Here is a 22,009-nt window from a genome sequence, read left to right on the forward strand (position 1 = left end):
AACGAGATAATCTTGCAAGTCAAATTCATAATTACAGTGGTTGGTATTATTTAATATTAGTTAATATTACTCAATATTACTCAATATTTTAATCACATTTACTCAACATTTTGTCAAGATTTACTCAATGTTTTCAAATTTACTTAACACAAATGTGAAACAAGCCTTAATGGGATCATCTTGCAAGTCAAAGACATAACAGCAGTCGTTATTACTCAATATTTTATCACATTTACTCAACATTTTGTCAAGATTTACTCAAATTGCTTCAGATTGAATTCAACACAAACCTTAATGAGATCATCTTGCAAGTCGAATTCACAGCAGCAGTCGTTATTATTTAATATTGCTCAGTATTACTCAATATTATTCAATATTACTCACTATAATATTCATGTTATCACATTTACTCAGACTGACTCAACACAAACCTTAATGAGATAATTTTGCAAGTCAAATTCACAGCAGCAGTCATTATTATTTAATATTACTCAGTATTACTCAATATTATTGCAATATTACTCACTATAATACTCAGTGTTATCACATTTACTCAGACTGACTCAACACGAACCTTAACGAGATCATCTTGCAGGTCGAATTCACAGCAGCAGTCGACCCAGTGGCAGTTTGTCTCGATGAAGTCGGGTTCTCCTTCCTGCGGAATATGGCCGTCCTTCCCATGACCTTCACCACTGTGATGGTCATCATCGTCGTCGCAGTACTCCTCTGTAGAAGAAAGGAAGGAAGGAAGGAAATGTTTTATTTAACAACAAAACTCAACACATTTATGTATGGTTATATTGCATCAGACATATGGTTAAATACAGCACAAATTGAAGTTTGGAGTGAAATCAGTAAAATTCTGTGATATTTGTATTTGTATTTTTGGTTTAAACCTTGAATTTTTATATTGAGTTGACCACACAGTTAAATCAGACATAAAGAGATAAAGAGAGGAAACCCACTGTCGCCACTTCATGGGCTACTCTTTTCGATTAGCAGCAAGGGATCTTTTATATGCACCATCCCACAGACAGGATAACCTATACCACGGCCTTTGATATACCAGTCGTGGTGCACTGGCTGGAGCGAGAAATAGCCCAATGGGCCCACTGATGGGGATCGATCCCAAACCAACCACGCATCAAGCAAACGCTTTACCACTGGGCTATGTACTTCTCTGTAGAAGAAATGAATGTGTGTTTAATGACACCCCAGCACACCATCTACTTATTTGTTATTAGGAAAGAAGAGGAAAGTACTTAACTTTTATTACAGTGCAACCCCTCAAAACCGGACCCTCTGTAAACCAGAATTCCCTCAAAATCGGATGTTTTACTTGGTCCCTTTGTAAATATCTGTGTAGAAGAGAACCTTTCTAAACCGGATACCTCTGAAAACTGGACTTTTTACTTGGTCCCATGGGTGTCCGGTGTAGAGGAGATTTATTATATTTAGAATAGTAATTTTCATACATCCGAAGTGATTCTGGTCATCCAGGTTTTTGCAATACCCCAAAATGTATTTCTGACAATTCTAAAAATGCACGTTCATCCAAGAAGTAATGGTTATCGAGACAAGCTCTGGGTTGGGTTCTTTTTATGGTATTTCCCTTTTTAAAACATCACAGACTTTATCTTTCCTCTGTTACAACCTTATCTAAATGTGTGTTGAAGGTTGTAGATTAACTAAACGTATTGTTATTTCACAGGTTGAAACTGGGCTCTAAATGTGCCTTTAACGCCAGTCATCCTCTACATATTTTTATTGACACTAATATTGATTTTCATCTTGCAAACAGAAAACTGCATGTCTTCTAGAATTTTTATAAAATCCACTAGCCATGGGATCAGTGATTTTAAACATTTATTAGCCATGATTAAAAATTCACTAACCCTACTTTACTTTAAGTTCATACAGTTTTACTGAATAATAGCAATAATCGGATATGTCACCTAAAGAGGGAGATAGAGCTTAAAAACACTAACAGTGGGGGGTGGAGTGAGGGCAGGGTATTCATATTTACAAAACAAACTTAACTACAATATTTGACAGAAACATTTCACTAGCCGTTGGGCATGGTAATAGTAGTTATAATCTAGAAGCCTTGAAACTGTAATGATTTTAAAAACAAAAAATACCTTTTAAAAAGGCAAAAAATAAACATTATGTCCACTTTAAATAAGAGTATTCAACTCACCATGATGTGTTTCAATTTCTTTCTTGATTTTGGACTTTTTCACATCAGCTGAAGGGTCCATGGTACTACTAACCACACTACTGCTAGCATCTTTAGAGTGGCCAGTGATCTGAACAACAAAAAATTATGAAAATAATGTAAAGTAAAGAGATATTGATTGAAATAAAGACATAGTAATATTAAGTAAGAAGTAGTAGCTGAGAAAAAACAAAAGATTAGAGGTAAAGGAAGGCAATGTTTTATTTAACGATGCACTCAACACATTTTATTTACGGAAGGAAGGCAATGTTTTATTTAATGACATACTCAACACATTGTATTTATGGTTATATGGCGTCGGACATATGGTTAAGGACCATACTGATATTGAGATAGGAAACCCATTGTCACCACTTCATCGGCTGCTCTTATCAATTAGCAGCAAGGCATCTTTTATATGCACCATCCAGAGACAGAATAGCACATACCACAGCCTTTGATGTACCAGTCGTGGTGCACTGGCTGGAGAGAGAAATAGCCCAACGGGGATTGATCCCAGATCGACCATACAGTAAGCGAGCACTTTACCACTGGGCTACATCCTGTCCCAATTAGAAGTAAAGTAAGTCCATTAGCACAAACAAATCTACATTTTTGTATGAGAATTCGTCATTTAAGGCGAGCTATCACTCTTGCTCTCCCCATCACTCTCCTGAGGCCAGTTCAAGGAGATTAATTGTTCACTCCTTTTAATCAGCTTGTGAATTTATATGGTATCAATAGACAGTGAAGAGAGGGGAGCAATTAATCACTGCCCTCAATTAGTTTCACATTTGAGATCTCGTATCAGTTACATACCTCCTACAGAGGGGTCTCACTGTAGTAATAGGGGAGCAACTAATCACTGCCCTCAATTAGTTTCACATTTGAGATCTCGTATCAGTTACATACCTCCTACAGAGGGGTCTCACTGTAGTAATAGGGGAGCAACTAATCACTGCCCTCAATTAGTTTCACATTGAGATCTGGTATCAGTTACATACCTCCTACAGAGGGGGTCTCACTGTAGTAATAGGGGAGCAACTAATCACTGCCCTCAATTAGTTTCACATTGACATCTCGTATCAGTTACATACCTCCTACAGAGGGGTCTCACTGTAGTAATAGGGGAGCAACTAATCACTGCCCTCAATTAGTTTCACATTGAGATCTCGTATCAGTTACATACCTCCTACAGAGGGAGTCTCACTGTAGTAATAGGGGAGCAACTAATCACTGCCCTCAATTAGTTTCACATTTGAGATCTCGTATCAGTTACATACCTCCTACAGAGGGGTCTCACTGTAGTAATAGGGGAGCAACTAATCACTGCCCTCAATTAGTTTCACATTGACATCTCGTATCAATTACATACCTCCTACAGAGGGGTCTCACTGTAGTAATAGGGGAGCAACTAATCACTGCCCTCAATTAGTTTCACATTGAGATCTCGTATCAGTTACATACCTCCTACAGAGGGGTCTCACTGTAGTAATAGGGGAGCAACTAATCACTGCCCTCAATTAGTTTCACATTGACATCTCGTATCAATTACATACCTCCTACAGAGGGGTCTCACTGTAGTAATAGGGGAGCAACTAATCACTGCCCTCAATTAGTTTCACATTGAGATCTCGTATCAGTTACATACCTCCTAACTTATATGAATGGCATTTCCATGCTTTCTAACTGTTTATTAAAAGTTAAAATCTCGTTTAATGACATCACTAGAGCACATTGATTTATTAATCATCAGCTATTGGATGTCAAACATTTGGTAATTTTGACATACAGTCTTAGAGAGGAAACCTGCTACATGTTTACATTAGCAGCAAGGGATCTTTTATATGCTACATTTTTACATTAGCAACAAGGGATCTTTTATATGTACCATCCCACATACAGGAGAGTACATATCACGGAATTTGAAATACTAATTATGGTGCACTGATTGGAACAAGAAACAGCCCAATGGGCCAACCAATGGGGATCAATCCCAAACCGATCACGCATCAGACGAGCACTTTACCACTGGGCTATGTCCGATCCCTAACTGTTTATTAATACTCAATACAAAGTGTGCCTGTTTATTAATACTCAATACAAAGTGTGCCTGTTTATTAATAATACAAAGTGTGCCTGTTTATTAATACTCAGTACAAAGTGTGCCTGTTTATTAATACTCAATACAAAGTGTAACTGTTTATTAATACTCAATACAAAGTGACCTTTTATTAATACACAATACAAAGTGGAACTGTTTATTAATACTCAATACAAAGTGTGACTGTTTATTAATACTCAATACAAAGTGACCTTTTATTAATACACATTACAAAGTGTGCCTGTTTATTAATACTCAATACAAGTGTAACTGTTTGTTAATACCCAATACAAAGTGTGCCTGTTTATTAATACCCAATACAAAGTGTAACTGTTTATTAATACCCAATACAAAGTGTGACTGTTTATTAATACCCAATACAAAGTGTGACTGTTTATTAATACCCAATACAAAGTGTGACTGTTTATTAATACTCGATACAAAGTGGGACTGTTTATTTATACTCGATACAAAGTGTAACTGTTTATTTATACTCGATACAAAGTGTGAACCGTTTATTAATACTCAATACAAAGTGTGACTTTATTCATATTCAATACAAAGTGTGACTGTTTATTAATACCCAATACAAAGTGTGACTGTTTATTAATACTCAGTACAAAGTGTGACTGTTTATTAATACTCAATACAAAGTGGAACTGTTTATTAATACCCAATACAAAGTGGAACTGTTTATTAATACCCAATACAAAGTGGAACTGTTTATTAATACTCAATACAAAGTGTCACTGTTTATTAATACCCAATACAAAGTGAGCTATGTGATAGACTTACATGAGGCTCAAACTTGGTGGGTGACCCGATGGTCTGTGAGGTAGGTGGCAGCATGGTGTGACCCAGGGGCTGGTGGCCCATCATCGGGTGCATCATGCTTGGGTAGAAGAACGGCGACCCGGGAATACTCCCGTGCCGGAAATACGGGTTATGAGACATCGCGGGATGGGCAGGGCTGGCTGCTCCAAAAGAAGCTGCAAAAACAAATGGGGAAACAGAAATGGATCAATTCACCAGTCTTTTTATTTGTTTGGTCTTGGTTTGTAATTCCCTTAAATTCACAATTTCTGATTCCCCGTATTCCTTTTTTTTCCTTTTGGTGTAAATTCATAAATTCCCACATGTCAATGAATTATTCCTGGTTTCCAGTCATTGTTCAACCTCAATGCTTGACGCCCAATTGCTCAAACCCCAATTCCTGATTGTGAACTGTTCAAACTCACAATTCCAAATTTCCACTTCCTCAAATCAAGATTTTCGAATTTTCAGTTGTGAATTCATCATATCCACAAGTCCTCAAAACTCCAAGTTCACAATTCTGAATTCCTCAAATCCCATTTAATTATTCCAAATTCCTCATATCCCTTATTTCTGATACTTAACTGCTCAAAATCCAATTCTGAATTTCTCAAATCCCCAATTCCTCATATCCCATTTCATTATTTCAAATTCCTCATATCCCTTATTTCCGATACTCAACTGCTCAAATACCAATTTTGATTTCCTCAAATCCCCAATTACTAATTCTGAATTCCTCAAATCTCTCCACCTTGACCCCCTGGTCCGTATAGTACCTGCAGACAGGTGTCCATACGACCCGCTGGCAGCACTGGAACTCCGCGAGTTGTGCTGGTGAAAGGGAGTTAACTGCAGCGACCCCTCGGAACTGCGCGTCAAACTCTGGATGTCCAAGTAGTCGGAGATGGGAGAGTGAGACAGAGCTCGTTTCCGGTTTTTCCCGACAATACTCGGTCTGGGACTTGTTAATCGAGAACCTGAAAGTGAAAGTTAAAGTGAAAGTATCAGTTAGACATGTGTGTATATAATTAATGCACTCAGTTTAAAGTTCATTGTGTTTAACGACACGACTAGAGAACATTGATTTATTTATTATTTGCTATGGAATCAAACATTTGCTCATTCGTGACATGCAGTCAGAGGAGACATTGTGTTTAATGACATCTCTAGAGAACATTGATTTATTTACAGTGTTCGAAATAAGCACTTGTCCGTTAGTCCTGACAAGAGAAAATCTGCTTGGACAAACAAAATGTACCTCAATAGTTGTCCAGTGGACAAGTAAAAGTGTTCAATGCAGTTTCATTTTGAGCACTTAAAAATGTGGTCCTTGTACTTGAATAAAACATAACATTTATTTGGACAAGTGAAAATATTGGTGGACAAGTAGATTTCTAGATTTATTTGTACAGTGGATTAGTGAAAAAGTTAGCTTACTTCTATCACTGATTTATTCGTGACATATAGTCAGAAGAGAAATCAGCTACATGTATCCATTAGCAGCAAGGGATCTTTTATATGCACTTTCCCGTAGACAGGACAGCACATACCTGTCATGAGGCACTGGTTGGGACCCAGTCAGACAATACATGTAAGTCCACCAAGGGGTTTTGATCCTTTGACCCAAGCACTGTAGACGAGAGCTCTACTGACTAAGCTATATTTTAATAAAGCCCCAGTCACATATACATGATTTCTGCCCCAAATGGCCACAACTTGAAACATCGGGTTTATTCTTGGATATGCATAGTGAGAGCCTAGCGGCTTCCTGGTCATTCTTCAGTATTCTTGGAATGTCTGGATAGGCACCCGACAGTTTTGATCATGTTTAAAACTGTCGGGAGTATTCTTGGAATTTTTCAATTCGTGATGCATTCTTAAAGCAGTCGTGAGTGCATCGTGCACATCCGTAGGTGCACCATAGACATAGTCATGATAGTCGGGGGGGTAATCGTGGGACATGGGAAAGTAGAATGAAATCTTGGCTGATTGGCAGGCCTTTTTAGGTGAGTCTTGCGGACATCGGAGTAAACCAGGAAGGAAGGAAGGAAGTGTTTTCTTTAACGACGCATTCAACACATTTTATTTACAGTTATATGACATCAGACATATGGTTAAGAACCACACAGATATTGAGAGAGGAAACCCGCTATCACCACTTCATGGGCTACTCTTTTCGATTAGCAGCAAGGGATCTTTTATATACACCATCCCACAGACAGGTTAACACATACCACGGCCTTTGATATACCAGTCATGGTGCACTGGCTGGAACGAGAAATAGCCCAATGGGGCCACTGACGGGGATCGATCCCAGGCCGACCGTGCATCGGACGGGCTCTTTACCACTGGGTACGTCCCGTCCCTCAGAGTAAACCAGGAGGCAGTTATGAGAAGCCTTAGTACAGTCGTAGTAATTTGTGGTGCATTCCGAATAAATCATCGTCATGAGTCGTACTGTATTCGTCAAGATACCGTAGTGGAGGTGTACTACGTCGTAGCAGTTCATAATGAATCGGCTTCAAGAACGTAGTGCGATCTCAGTATTAACTTACAGCAGTCGTGAGAAGTCATAAAGAGGTCGTGAGTGAAGCCGATTCGTGCCGATTTTGCCTACAATTTTGGAGCAATCGTGGCAGGATAGCATCGGGGCTATTCGGGGCTATTCGGGGCTATTCAGGGCCATTCGGGATGAAAATTGTGTATATATGACTCAGTCTTTGCAATTTTCAATCTTGTTATTTTAACCAAATTTGATCTATGGGCCTAAAATTTTCACTGAAGGTGGCAAACATCCACATAGTAAGGGTGCGAAATATAAGTCACAGTCCCCATATTTCTTAATTAATTTCATATTCAGTAAGGTTATCAGGTGGGTCTTTTGGCCTACCCGATATATAGAAGATGGCAAATAACCATATATTAATGGGTGTGACATATAAAAGTCATAGTCCCCATACTTTTTAACTAATTTCATATTCAGTAGGGTTATGGGTTTTTTTTGGGGGGGGCCACTCAATGTATATAAGGTGGCAAATATAAAAGTTGCAGTCCCCATACTTTTTAATTAATTTCAATATTCAATATTTGGGGGAGCCACCCGATATATATTGTCCCTGTAAATCTAGTGTCCTTACTTTCCAAGGAGCCTGGTATAGTGATGCTACCACTGCCTGGCGTGGGCGGAATGTCAGAAAAGATGCTTCGCTGACTGAACGATGGAGGCAGGTAGTCGCCTGTTAGAGATCCCGTACTTCCTAGAGGTAGACCTGCAACAACAAAACAAAGATGAAAGGAATGTAACAACACCCCAGCACATTGTCTAGTCGCCTGTTAGAGATCCCGTACTTCCTAGAGGTAGACCTGCAACAACAAAACAAAGATGAAAGGAATGTAACAACACCCCAGCACATTGTCTAGTCGCCTGTTAGAGATCCCGTACTTCCTAGAGGTAGACCTGCAACAACAAAACAAAGATGAAAGGAATGTAACAACACCCCAGCACATTGTCTAGTCGCCTGTTTGAGATCCCGTACTTCCTAGAGGTAGACCTGCAACAACAAAACAAAGATGAAAGGAATGTAACAACACCCCAGCACATTGTCTAGTCGCCTGTTTGAGATCCCGTACTTCCTAGAGGTAGACCTGCAACAACAAAACAAAGATGAAAGGAATGTAACAACACCCCAGCACATTGTCTAGTGGCCTGTTTGAGATCCCATACTTCCTAGAGGTAGACCTGCAACAACAAAACAAAGATGAAAGGAATGTAACAACACCCCAGCACATTGTCTAGTGGCCTGTTTGAGATCCCATACTTCCTAGAGGTAGACCTGCAACAACAAAACAAAGATGAAAGGAATGTAACAACACCCCAGCACATTGTCTAGTGGCCTGTTAGTGACCCTGTACTTCCTAGAGGTAGACCTGCAACAACAAAACAAAAAAGAAAGTAATGTTGGTGTAACTACACCCCAGCACATTGTGCTCAAAGTGAAATGTTTGTTTAATTAGTGGATAGTCAAAAGGAGTAGTTAAATGACACCCCTGGCTAGGGATTTCAAAGCTATCATATCTCTATTGAAATCATAAAACCATCATAGGCTATGAACTCACTACAGCACACACCATAGTGACGTCATAGCCTACGATGGGTTTATGCTTTCATAGTGCCAAGATAGCTTTGAAAATATGGGCCCAGACATTTATTGAACCAGTGGCTATTATAGGAAGAATACCAAATTAGTGAGGATCAATCTGTAAGCAGACTGAAAGAAAGAAGTGTTTTATTTAATGACACACTCAACACATTTTATTTACAGTTATGTGGTGTCAAACATATGGTTAAGGACCACACAGATAATAAGAAAGGAAACCCACTGTCGCCACTACATCACTCCCCTCTATCCACCACCTCCCCCCTCCCCCCCAAACAGTAACTGAGACCTACCTGGTAGACTAGTGGGGCTGAACCTGCGGGCAGACAGGGGGCTGTGGAAGTAGTTTCGCTGCAGCTGCTCCCAGTGGATGCGAGACGCCAGGTGCGTGACCGGTTCTCCCGTCAGATGACTCCGCATGCTCAGAAACGACACATCAGACTGGGCCGGACTCGCCGCCAGACTGAAAATAAAATAATGGTGAAAATTATCTATTCAGAATGAGCCAGACTAAAAATGAAATAGTGAAAAGTATCTGTTCAGACTGAGCTAGACTGAAAATTAAATTATGGTGATAATATCTATTCAGACTGAGTTGGACTGAAAATGAAATCATAGCGATAATTATATATTCAGACTGAGCCAGACTGAAAATAAAATAATGTAGAAATTATCTATTCAGACTGAACTGGACTGAAAATATAATAATAATGAAAATATCTATTCAGACTGAGCCAGACTGAAAATAAAATAATGGTCAAAAATATCTATTCAGACTGAGCTGAACTGAAAAGGAAATATTGTAAAATTATCTATTCAGACATTGTACTTACCCTAGAATGGGTTGATGAAAACACATTTTGCTCACCCTGGAATGGGTTGATGAAAACACATTTTACTCACCCTGGAATGGGTTGATGAAAACATTTTACTCACCCTGGAATGGGTTGATGAAAAGGTGCCGTGGGCGGCCAGTGGTATCTGCCCTCAAGAGTTGAAGCGTTGATGGCCAGAGGGTGGTTTATAGTGTAAGGCTGGATACTTGGGTAGCCCAAGCCGGCTGAAAATATAACACATTGTACAAATTAGTTCAGGGATTAACAAAACATCAAACTTGCTACACGGGGAAACAATTCCATAACAGTAAACAAAACATTTACGCAAACACACAGAGTAAATTGTTAAATGAGCTTAATACAATGTGGATGAATGGACGGATGGACGGATGGATGGATGGAATTATCAATGGATGAATTGATGGATGGATGGATAGATGGATGGGTTGCTGGGTGGGTGGGTGGGATTTGGGTGGATGGATGGAGGGATGCGTGGATGGGTGGATGGATGGATGGATGGATGGTGAATAGATGGATGCATGGATGGATAGATGGATGGATGGATAGATGGATGGATTGACGGATGAACAGATGTTTGGATGGATGGATGGGTTGCTGAGTGGGTGGGATTTGGGTGGGTGGATGGATGGATGGATGGATGGATGGATGGGTTGCTGGGTGGGTGGGATTTGGGTAGGTGGATGGATGGATGGATGGATGGATGGGTGAATAGATGGATGAATGGGTGGATGGGTGGATGGATGGATGGATGGATGAATGAATGGATGGGTTGCTGGGTGGGTGGGATTTGGGTGGAGGGATGGATGGATGGATGGATGGATGGATGGATGGATGGATGGATGGATGGGTTGCTGGGTGGATGGTGAATAGATGGATGAATGGGTGGATGGGTGGATGGATGGATGGATGGATGGATGGATGGGTTGCTGGGTGGATGGTGAATAGATGGATGAATGGGTGGATGGGTGGATGGATGGATGGATGAATGGATGGGTTGCTGGGTGGGTGGGATTTGGGTGGATGGATGGATGGATGGATGGATGGGTGGATGGATGGATGGATGGATGGATGGATGGATGGATGGATGGATGGATGGACGGACGGACGTTCAGATGGATGAATGGGTTGCTGAGTGGGTGGGATTTGGGTGGATGGATGGATGGATGGACAGATGGATGGATGGATGGATGGGTTGCTGGGTGGGTGGGATTTGGGTAGGTGGATGGATGGATGTATGGATGGATGTATGGATGGATGGATAGATGGATGGATGGATGGATGGATGGGTTCCTGGGTGGATGGTGAATAGATGGATGAATGGGTGGATGGATGGATGGATGGATGGAAGGATGGATGGATGGACGGACTGACGGACGGACAGACAGATGTTCAGACGGATGGATGGGTTGCTGAGTGGGTGGGATTTGGGTGGATGGATGGATGGATGGATGGATGGATGTTTGTGAAATGAGCTTAATACCATGTGGATGGATGGATGGATGGATGGATGATTGTGAAATTAGTTTAAAACAATATGGATGAAAGGATGGATGGATGGATGGATCGATGGATGGGTTGCTGGGTGGGTGGGATTTGGGTAGGTGGATGGATGGATGGATGGATGGATGGATGGATGGATGGATGGATGGATGGATGGATGGATGAATGGATGGATGGATGGATGGGTTCCTGGGTGGATGGTGAATAGATGGATGGATGGATGGATGGATAGATGGATGGATAGATGGATGAATGGATGGACGGACGGATGGACAGACAGATGTTCAGACGGATGGATGGGATGCTGAGTGGGTGGGATTTGGGTGGATGGATGGATGGATGGATGGATGGATGGATGGATGGATGGATGGATGGATGGATGATTGTGAAATGAGCTTAATACCATGTGGATGGATGGATGATTGTGAAATTAGTGTAAAACAATATGGATGAAAGGATGGATGGATGGATGGATGGATGGATGGATGGATGGAAAGAAAGAAAGAAATGTTTCATTTAACGATGCACTCAATACATTTTATTTACCGTTATATGGCGTCAGACATATGGTTAAGGACCACACAGATTTTGAGAGGAAACCCGCTGTCGCCACTACATGGGCTACTCTTTCTGATTAGCAGCAAGGGATCTTTTATTTGCGCTTCCCACAGGCAGGATAGCACAAACCATGGCCTTTGTTGAACCAGTTATGGATCACTGGTCGATGCAAGTGGTTTACACCTACCCATTGAGCCTTGAAGAGCACTCACTCAGGGTTTGGAGTCGGTATTTGGATTAAAAATCCCATGCCTCGACTGGGATCCGAACCCAGTACCTACCAGCCTGTAGTCCAATGGCCTAACCACTACGCCACTGAGGCCGGTGGATGGATGGATGGATGGATGGATTGGTGAATGGATGGATGGAGAGAATGACAGATAGATGGACAGAATGACAATCAATCAACCAATCAATACGTAGCAACACACCAGCACACCTTGGATACCAATTAAAGAAGTGTAAAATAATTGCATAAATATGTATTTATTATTTGGGAGACATGACAGTGATCAATTTTAATACGGTTTTTTGTTACATAGTATTAAAAAGATCGCAAAAATCTTGGTATATTGTAGAAGAACAACTGACAAGAACCATTATAGCAATAATTAGTAAATAATGCTATAATATGGTGATGCGAGATTGTCATTATTTAAACTGTAGTTGTGTTTGTATTTTGTATCAGTAAATGATGTTATAATATGGTGAGATGAGATTGTGAGTTTATTAAAACTGTAGTTGTGTTTGTATTTTGTATTAGTAAATGATGTTATAATATGGTGAGGTGAGATTGTGACTTTATTAAAACTGTAGCTCTGTTATAATGGCGAGACAGGAGCTTTAAGTTGGCATTTTATCCCAAAATAGTTACTGTGGGTTTTTTTGGCACCGCCTGTGCAATCAGAAAACGGTTTGTGGTGAGCTGTTTCTGTAACACAGTCTGACATTTGTAGGAGAAACAGAATGAGCTCGGTTTTCACAAATCGCATGGGGTAAATATCTCAATATCTTCATTTACAGCTAATATGGCTACCGTACCGTACATTGAGTGCATGGGATTAATTTGTCAGTGGTTAGGATGGGGGGAAAATACAATCAGAGAATGGGTCTAACGTCCTACAACACATATACCCCAGGCCAACACTACTGATTGAGCTAGATGCCACACATGCACGCACGCACGTATGCACACACACATAAAATACAAAGACACACAGATACACACATACATACACACAGACATACACATACAACAAACATACAACACACACAACACACACAGACACACACAGACACACACACACACACACAGACACACACACACACATACACACACACAAAAAGAGACACACATAGACACACACAAACATACACATACATACACACACACACACAACACACAGACACACAACACAGACACACATACACAGACACACAACACAGAGACACACACACATACACACACACACACACCACACACACACAACACACACACACACAGACACACACACACACACAAAACACAGACACACAACACACACACACACACACAGACACAAAACACAGACACAACACACAACACACAATACACAGACACACACACAACACACACAAAACACACACAACACACACACACACACAACACACACACACAGACACACAACACACAGACATAACACACATACACACACATACATACATACAACCCACACAACACACACACAACAAACAACATACACACACAACACACAACAACACACACACAGACACACACACATGCACAACACACAAATATACACACACACAACACACAACAACACACACACACAGACACACACACATGCACAACACACAAATATACACATTCATAGACACATACAGACACACACACAACACAGACACACAACACAGACACACACACAGACACACAACACAGAGACACACATACAGACACACACACACAGACACACACACACACACACAGACACACACACAGACACAACACACAGACACACACAGATATACACACACACACAGACACACAACACACACACACACACACACACACACACACACACACACACACAGCGATGTCGTTCGCTGTTTAGTAACCCTCCATTATTATATAAAGAACTCTTAGTATTTAAATCAAACCAAACACAAAGCAACAAGGGATCTTTTACATGCACTTTGTGACAGAGGACAGCACATATCACAGACTTTGATGTACCTGTCGTGGGACACTGTTTGAGATGGGAGGGGGAGACAGAGAATGGTACAGCTGTGGTGGTTTGATCCTATGAAGCAAGTACTTGAAAAAAAAGTTACTAAAGTTCGTTTTGTTTAACACCACCACTGGAGTACATTGATTTATTAATCATCGGTTATTGGATGTCAAACATTTGGTAATTTAGTCTTAGAGAGGGAACCCCGGTACATTTCTCCATTAGTAGCATGGGATCTTTTATTATTATTATTTATATATTTTTTTATATTTAACAATGCACCCAAAACATTTTACTTATGGTTATACGGCGTTGGACATATGGTTAAGTATCACACAGATATAGAGAGAGGAAACCCGCTGTCGCCACTTCATGAGCTACTCTTTTTGATTAGCAGCAAGGGATCTTTTATATGCACCATCCCAAACAGGATAGTACATACCACCACATTTGATATACCAGTCGTGGTGCACTGGCTGGAGTGAGAAATAGCCCAACTGGGCCCACCGACGGGGATCGATCCCAGACTGACAGCGCATCAACTGAACACATGATCTTTATATGCACCATCCTACAAACAGGATAGTACATACCACAGCTTTTGATATACCAGTTGTGGTACACTGGTTGGAAAAAGAAATAGCCCACAGGTTTCTGAAAATTGTGAGAGTGATAGTTTTATTCGTGCATCGCTTGGGTAAGTTTACTTTTTCAGTAACCCATCTTTCAGTCACACATTGAATTTATGACATCATTTACATGATCAAGACGGGTTACGTAAAAACTAAATGGGTTACCTGAATTTGTTTTTGAGTAACCGATAAATGGATTATGCAAATTTTCAATTCTGAGAGGCATGGCCCAGTGGGTCCACTGACGGGGAGTGATCCTAGACTGACCGAGCATCAGTCAAATGCCAAGTACTTCAGGTAAGTGTTCTTTCTTTCTTACTTTTAAACTGGCCTCGGTGGCGTCGTGGTTAGCCATCGGTCTACAAGCTGGTAGGTACTGGGTTCGGATGCCAGTCGAGGCATGGGATTTCTAATCCAGATACTGACTCCAAACCCTGAGTGAATGCTCTGCAAGGCTCAATGGGTAGGTGTAAACCACTTCCACCGACCAGTGATCCATAACTGGTTCAACAAAGGCCATGGTTTGTGCTATCCTGTCTGTGGGAAGCGCAAATAAAAGATCCCTTGCTGCCTGTCATAAAAGAGTAGCCTATGTGGCGACAGCAGGTTTCCTCTAAAAAAACAACATCAGAATGACCATATGTTTGACGTCCAATAGACGATGATTAATGTTCTCTAGTGGCGTCGTTAAATAAAACAATGTTTACTTTTTCTTTCTTTTAAATTATTTTCGTGCTTATAACCAATTAAGGCAGTGGCACAGTGTGGGCGGGGTCCACCGAGGCGGTTGCCCTGGGAGCACAATTCTGGACTGGTGGAAGGGACTCGGGGAATGCTAACAGTCGACTGTTTAGGGGGCGCAATACTTGCCTTGCCCGGGGGCTGGCAACACACGCTACACCACTGAATTAAGGTTCAAGAACACTGTCCTGGGCACACACACCTCAGATATTTGGGCTATCTGTCCAGGACAGTGGGTTAGTTGTTTGTGGTTAGTGAGAGAGAGAAAAGGGTGTATAGTGGCCTTACACCTACCCACTGAGTCGTTGAAACTCGCTCTGGGTGGGAGCCAGTACCAGGCTGTGAACCCTGTACTTACCAACCTTATCTCTGATGGATTAAGCATGACACCATGCACCGAGGCCGGTACCACACAATGTGGTTAATATCAGCTCTAGTGGTCTATTATTATTAAGCAGTGGAGCTAATCTTACCTATCTTGGCTTTCTGTCTAGGACAGTGGGTTAGTCATTAGTGGTTAGTGAGAGAGAAGAGGGTGGGAGCCGGTACCGGGCTGCAAACCCTGTACCTACCAGCCTTGTGTCCGATGGCTTAACCACGACACCACCGAGGCAACTTAGAGAGAAGAGGGTGGGAGTCGGTACCGGGCTGCAAACCCTGTACCTACCAGCCTTGTATCTGATGGCTTAACCATGACACCACCGAGGCAACTTAGAGAGTAGAGGGTGGGAGCTGGTACCGGGCTGCGAACCCTGTACCTACCAGCCTCGTCTCCGATGGCTTAACCACGACACCACCGAGGCAACTTAGAGAGAAGAGGGTGGAGCCGGTACCGGGCTGCAAACCCTGTACCTACTAGCCTTGTGTCCGATGGCTTAACCACGACACCACCGAGGCAACTTAGAAAGAAATGAGGGTGGGAGCCGGTACTGGGCTGCGAACCCTGTACCTACCAGCCTCATGTCTGATGGCTTGACAACAACACCACCAAGGCCGGTACCAGGCTGCGAACTCAGTATCTACCAGCCTTGTGTCTAATGGCTTAACCACGACACCATCAAGGCCGGTACCGGGCTGAGAACCCAGTACCTACCAGCCTTGTGTCTAATGGCTTAACCACGACACCACCGAGGCTGGTACTGAGCTGAGAACCCAGTACCTACCAGCCTTGCATCCAATGGCTTAACCACGACACCACCGAGGCCGGTACCGGGCTGAGAACCCTGTACCTACCAGCCTTGCATCCAATGGCTTAACCACGACACCAACTGAGCTAGATTCTGCCCTGCTGTGCAGGAAATGCCAGCATGTAGAGGAAATTTTATGGCCGTTTATTTCTACCATATTCCTTGTCTTATTACAGGTACAGTGAAACTTCTCAAAACTGGACCCTCTGTGAACCAGAATTCCCTCAAAACCGGACCCTCTGTGAACCGGAATTCCCTCAAAACCAGACCCTCTGTGAACCGGAATTCCCTCAAAACCGGACGTTTTACAGAGTTCCTTTCTAAAAACCAGGACAGAACTTAATCTCTCTAAACTGGATCCCTCTTAAAACTGAACATTTGTCTTGGTCCCAAGGGTGTCCGGTTTAGAGGGGTTTCACTGTATATATCAGATGGCTGTGGTTACACACCATTATTTGTTTTTCTTTAAGTTTTATTATATAAATGTGCAAGTAGAGAATAGTTTATTAGTGGGCATTACACACCATTTAGTGTCAAATAAGCTGTATAGAAAGTAACAAGTGAGAGCAAGTTGGATACGTTTTTAAACAATGAATTTTTAGATAAATGGCATACGACTGGCATGCATGTTTTTTCAATATTTCATACATATCCGTAAAAATAGGCTTAAAAGAAATGCATTTTCAAAATGAAACCTATTTGTATTTGTGTTCCTGCAAAGTTCACTTATATGTCATAAGAAGCATTTGGTTTTGAAAGTGTAATTTCAATGGAGGCTTTGACTTCAAATTTGGGTTCATTTATGTGCCACAGGTAGCAGTTGGTTTTGACAGTGTTAATTTCAGTAGATGCTTCGACTTCACATTTTGGTTTACTTATATATCATAGGTAGCAGTTGGTTTGAAAGTGTTAATTTCAGTAGATGCTTTGACTTCACATTTGGGTTCACTAGGTGGTAGTTGGTTTGATAGTGTTAATTTCAGTGGAGACTTTGAATTCATATTTGGATTCACTTATATGTCATAGGTAGCAGTTGGTTAAAAGTGTTAATTTCAGTAGATGCTTTGACTTCACATTTGGGTTCACTTATATGTCACAGGTACCAGTTGGTTTTGAAAGTGTTAATTTCAGTAGATGCTTTGACGTGATGTGTTGTTGTTTTCTGGTCCTATTCTACATAAATAAAGCTAAAAATGTGGCTTGTACTGCCTCACAAGAGGTCGTGTCCTCTCCACCCTCCACCCACCACCCACCCCTTCCAGATATCATTCTTGCAGTCCTGTTTATACCATCTACATTTAACATAGAATACTTTCTATAATTACCATAAGCTGAATCCAACATTCCATTTCTAGGATCCAGCAACGGTTGCATGCCAAAGTAAGGGGGCAGCCTGTGTTCGACATGTGGGGGCGGTGCGGGGGTGGGCCCGACCCCGCGGTCCACCGTCTCCACCGACTGGCTATCACACGACTTCCTGCGGTCAGCGTTGACCGGCTCTTCGTCCACTCGGGTGATGTGGCTACTGGGCGGTCGACTGACCACGGGCACCCGACGAAGCTTCTGAGACGGATCTGAAATCATAAAAATACATGAAATCAGGGGACGAAGGATTGAATAACTTCTGAGAGAGATCTGAAAATATACAAGTACATGAAATACATCAGGGTTTTGGCCAGGGGGTATGAAGGATAACATATATAAAATCAGAGGAATTTTGTTTTCGTTTAACGACACCACTTGAGCACATTGATTTATTAATCATCGGGTATTGGATGTCAAACATATGGTCATTTTGGCACAGTCAAAAAACAGAAAACCCGCTACATTTTTCCATTAGTAGCAAGAGATCTTTTATATGTACCATCCCACATACAGGACAGCACATACCACAGCTTTTGATATACCAGTTGCGGTGCACTGGCTGGAACTACATAAAATCAGGGTTTCTGCAAGAAGGAAGGAAATGTTTTATTTAATGACACACTCAACACACTTTTTATTTTACAGTTATATGGGGTCAGACATATGGTTAAGGACCACACAGATATTGAAAGAGGAAACCCGTTGTCGTCACTTCATAGTCTACTCTTTTCGATTAGCAGCCAGGGATCTTTTATATGCACCATCCCACAGACAGGATAGCACATACCACGGCCTTTGATATACCAGTTGTGGTGCACTGGCTGAAACGAGAAATAGCCCAATGGGCCACCTACGAGGATCGATCCCAAACTGACCGCACATCAGACGAGCTCTTTATACCACTTGGGCACATCCTGGCTGGAACAAGAAATAGCCCAATGGGCCCACCTACGAGGATCGATCCTAGACCGACCGCGCATCAAGCAAGTGCTGTACCACCTGCCAGAGGGTGACCGATATATTAAAGGCTCTGTTATATACTGCCCGGCCTCACGACATATATTTGATATTAACTGGCAACTTATTTTGATTATCCTCTGTAGACTTGAATTTCGTCATCGATCATTGGTTATAATCAGTATGCACCAGCCATTCAACTTTCGAGTACACAATCAGGGCCCCGTTCCACGAAGCGATCTCAGCCCTAAGATTACCTTAAGTTGATTTTAGGGCTAAGATCGCTTCGTGGAACGGGGCCCAGTTAGATAAGACATGTTGCACTTATTGTCATGGCTGTGGTATGTGCTATCCTGTCTATGGGATGGTGCATATAAAAGATCCCCTGCTGCTAATCGAAAAAAAGCAGCCCATGAAGTGGCGACAGCAGGTTTCCTTTCTCAATATCTGTGTAGTCCTTAACCATATGTCCGACGCCATGTAACCATAAATAAAATGTGTTGAGTGTGTCGTTTAATATAACATTTCCTTCCTTTATTATTGTGTTCACCTGGACAGACCCAACAATTTGCTATAGCTATTTAATACCTTTTCTCTTTATGTACACATCAAAACAAACACCAACTACAATATATCTAGATCAATTCCATTATTTAAAGAGAAATGACTTTCAACTTATTTTCGTGCTTATATCCAATTAAGGTTCAAGCACGCTGTTCTGGGCACACACCTCAGCTATCTGTCTGTCTGTCCAGGACAGTGGGTTTAGTTGTTAGTGGTTAGTGAGAGAAAAAAAGAGAGTGTAGTGGTCTTACACCTACCCACTGAGTCATTAAAAATTGCTCTGGGTGGGAGTCAGTACTGGGCTGCGAACCCAGTACCTACCAGCCTTATGTCCGATGGCTTAACCACGACACCACCGAGGCAACTTATAAAGAAAAGAGGGTGGGAGACGGTACCGGGCTGCGAACCTTGTACCTACCAGCCTTGTGTCTAATGGCTTAACCACGACACCACCGAGGCCGGTACCAGGCTGAGAACCCTGTACCTACCAGCATTGTGCCCAATGGCTTAACCACAACACCATCGAGGCCAGTACCGGGCTGAGAGAAGAGGGTGGGAGTCGGCACACAGCAAAGGTGCAATGACTTTCAAATGTTGACCAAATAGTATCAATTCCCCTTAAAATGGAAAACAAATTACAGTTAATGTTTTCAGCAACATAATCATTGGAACATCATTAATCCTCTAAATTCTTTTTTTTGTATTATTTTTCTTTTCAATAAATTCCTTGTTTTACACACAAAACTGTAGCATCATTAAGTCAGGTTAGGTCATATGGTTTTATGTGCACATTCAGAGCAAGCTGTTGTAGTGCACATTTGTCATGGGTACAGGAAAGGGTTGGGGTGGGTAAGAGAGGGGATCGCCCGCAGTGGCAGGTTCAAGAGAGCATCAGCAGCCCGACCAGGGTTTGGTAACGGGCAGGGGAATTATCAATATATGTGATAAACACAAAGTAACAAAGGGGCATAACTCATGACAAAAAAGAAAAGTTTTATTTCACAACGCACTTAACACATTTTATTTACGGTTATATGGCGTCAAACATATGGTTAAGGACCACACAGATAATGAGAGAGGAAACCCACTGTCGCAACTTCATGGGCTACTCTTTTTCGAATAGCAGCAAGGGATCTTTTATATGCACCATCTCACAGACAGGGTAGTACATACCATGGCCTTTGATATACCAGTCGTGGTGCACTGGCTGGAACGAGAAATAGCCCAATGGCCCCACTGATGGGGAACTCATGACAAATTTATAACAAATTTATTACAGTGGCAAGCACAATGCAACAACAGCAAGATAAAAAGATAAAAACTTTATTGCACATAAACATTCAACATACGTGACCATGGGATAAACAGTCATCTGAAATGATGTCTCACTCAACACTTTTTTTTCCCTACACCTTTACAAGTGAAAAAAAAAAAACCTCTTTAGTGTTTGGAAGAGATTAGTTTTTTAAACTTTTCTTCTCTCTTAAGGTGGGAAATGTGATAGCTACATTGCACTTTGCTCTTGAGAAAAATGAAATATAAGAGAGACTGAAATATCAGATCAGCAGGTAGTCTGATCCTCGCACAAAGGGATGGGTTTATCCCGCTCCAGGTAAACCAGGTACACTCTAGGACTTCCCATTGTTGCTGTACGGCTCCGGTTACAAGTGTAGACCACAGTCAGGGCTGTTTTCATGAGCCAGGAATTTACCTCTCAACACAGAACAAGATGGGACAACATTCCGTGCTCAACAATGTGTGTTCACATTCATTTATTTCATTTCAAAAAATTATTTTCCTCCCTCTTTCTCTCTCTCCCTCCTCCCTCTTTATCTCTCCCTCCCACTCCATCCTCCCTCTTTCTCTCTCTCCCTCTCCCACTCCATCCTCCCTCTTTCTCTCCCTCCCTCCCACTCCATCCTCCCTTTCTCTCTCTCCCTCCCACTCCCTCCTCCCTTTCTCTCTCCCTCCCACTCCATCCTCCCTCTTTCTCTCTCTCCCTCCCACTCCATCCTCTCTTTCTTTCTCTCCCTCCCACTCCCTCCTCCCTTTCTCTCTCCCTCCCTCCCCCCCCCCCCCCCCCCCTCTCTTTATCTTCCTCCACAAGTCCAGTTTTACTGTCTGC

The 22,009-nt window shown here is 41.9% G+C and overlaps 1 protein-coding gene across 1 annotated transcript in view; it reads right to left on the reverse strand.

The window, feature by feature from the left end:
- Nucleotides 1-22,009, reverse strand: part of LOC121385648 (zinc finger protein GLI4-like) — a 120,681-nt gene that overhangs the window by 22,266 nt on the left and 76,406 nt on the right. The window contains exons 3-10 of the mRNA XM_041516410.1: nucleotides 18,324-18,572; nucleotides 10,232-10,355; nucleotides 9,589-9,758; nucleotides 8,276-8,407; nucleotides 5,915-6,115; nucleotides 5,121-5,314; nucleotides 2,204-2,312; nucleotides 575-729 (exon numbers count right to left, since the gene is read on the reverse strand). Coding sequence (XP_041372344.1) covers nucleotides 575-729; nucleotides 2,204-2,312; nucleotides 5,121-5,314; nucleotides 5,915-6,115; nucleotides 8,276-8,407; nucleotides 9,589-9,758; nucleotides 10,232-10,355; nucleotides 18,324-18,572 — 1,334 coding nt within the window. The remainder of the gene's footprint in view (nucleotides 1-574; nucleotides 730-2,203; nucleotides 2,313-5,120; nucleotides 5,315-5,914; nucleotides 6,116-8,275; nucleotides 8,408-9,588; nucleotides 9,759-10,231; nucleotides 10,356-18,323; nucleotides 18,573-22,009) is intronic.

Source organism: Gigantopelta aegis, chromosome 11 (assembly GCF_016097555.1).
Source record: "Gigantopelta aegis isolate Gae_Host chromosome 11, Gae_host_genome, whole genome shotgun sequence".
Taxonomy (NCBI): Eukaryota; Metazoa; Mollusca; class Gastropoda; order Neomphalida; family Peltospiridae; genus Gigantopelta; species Gigantopelta aegis.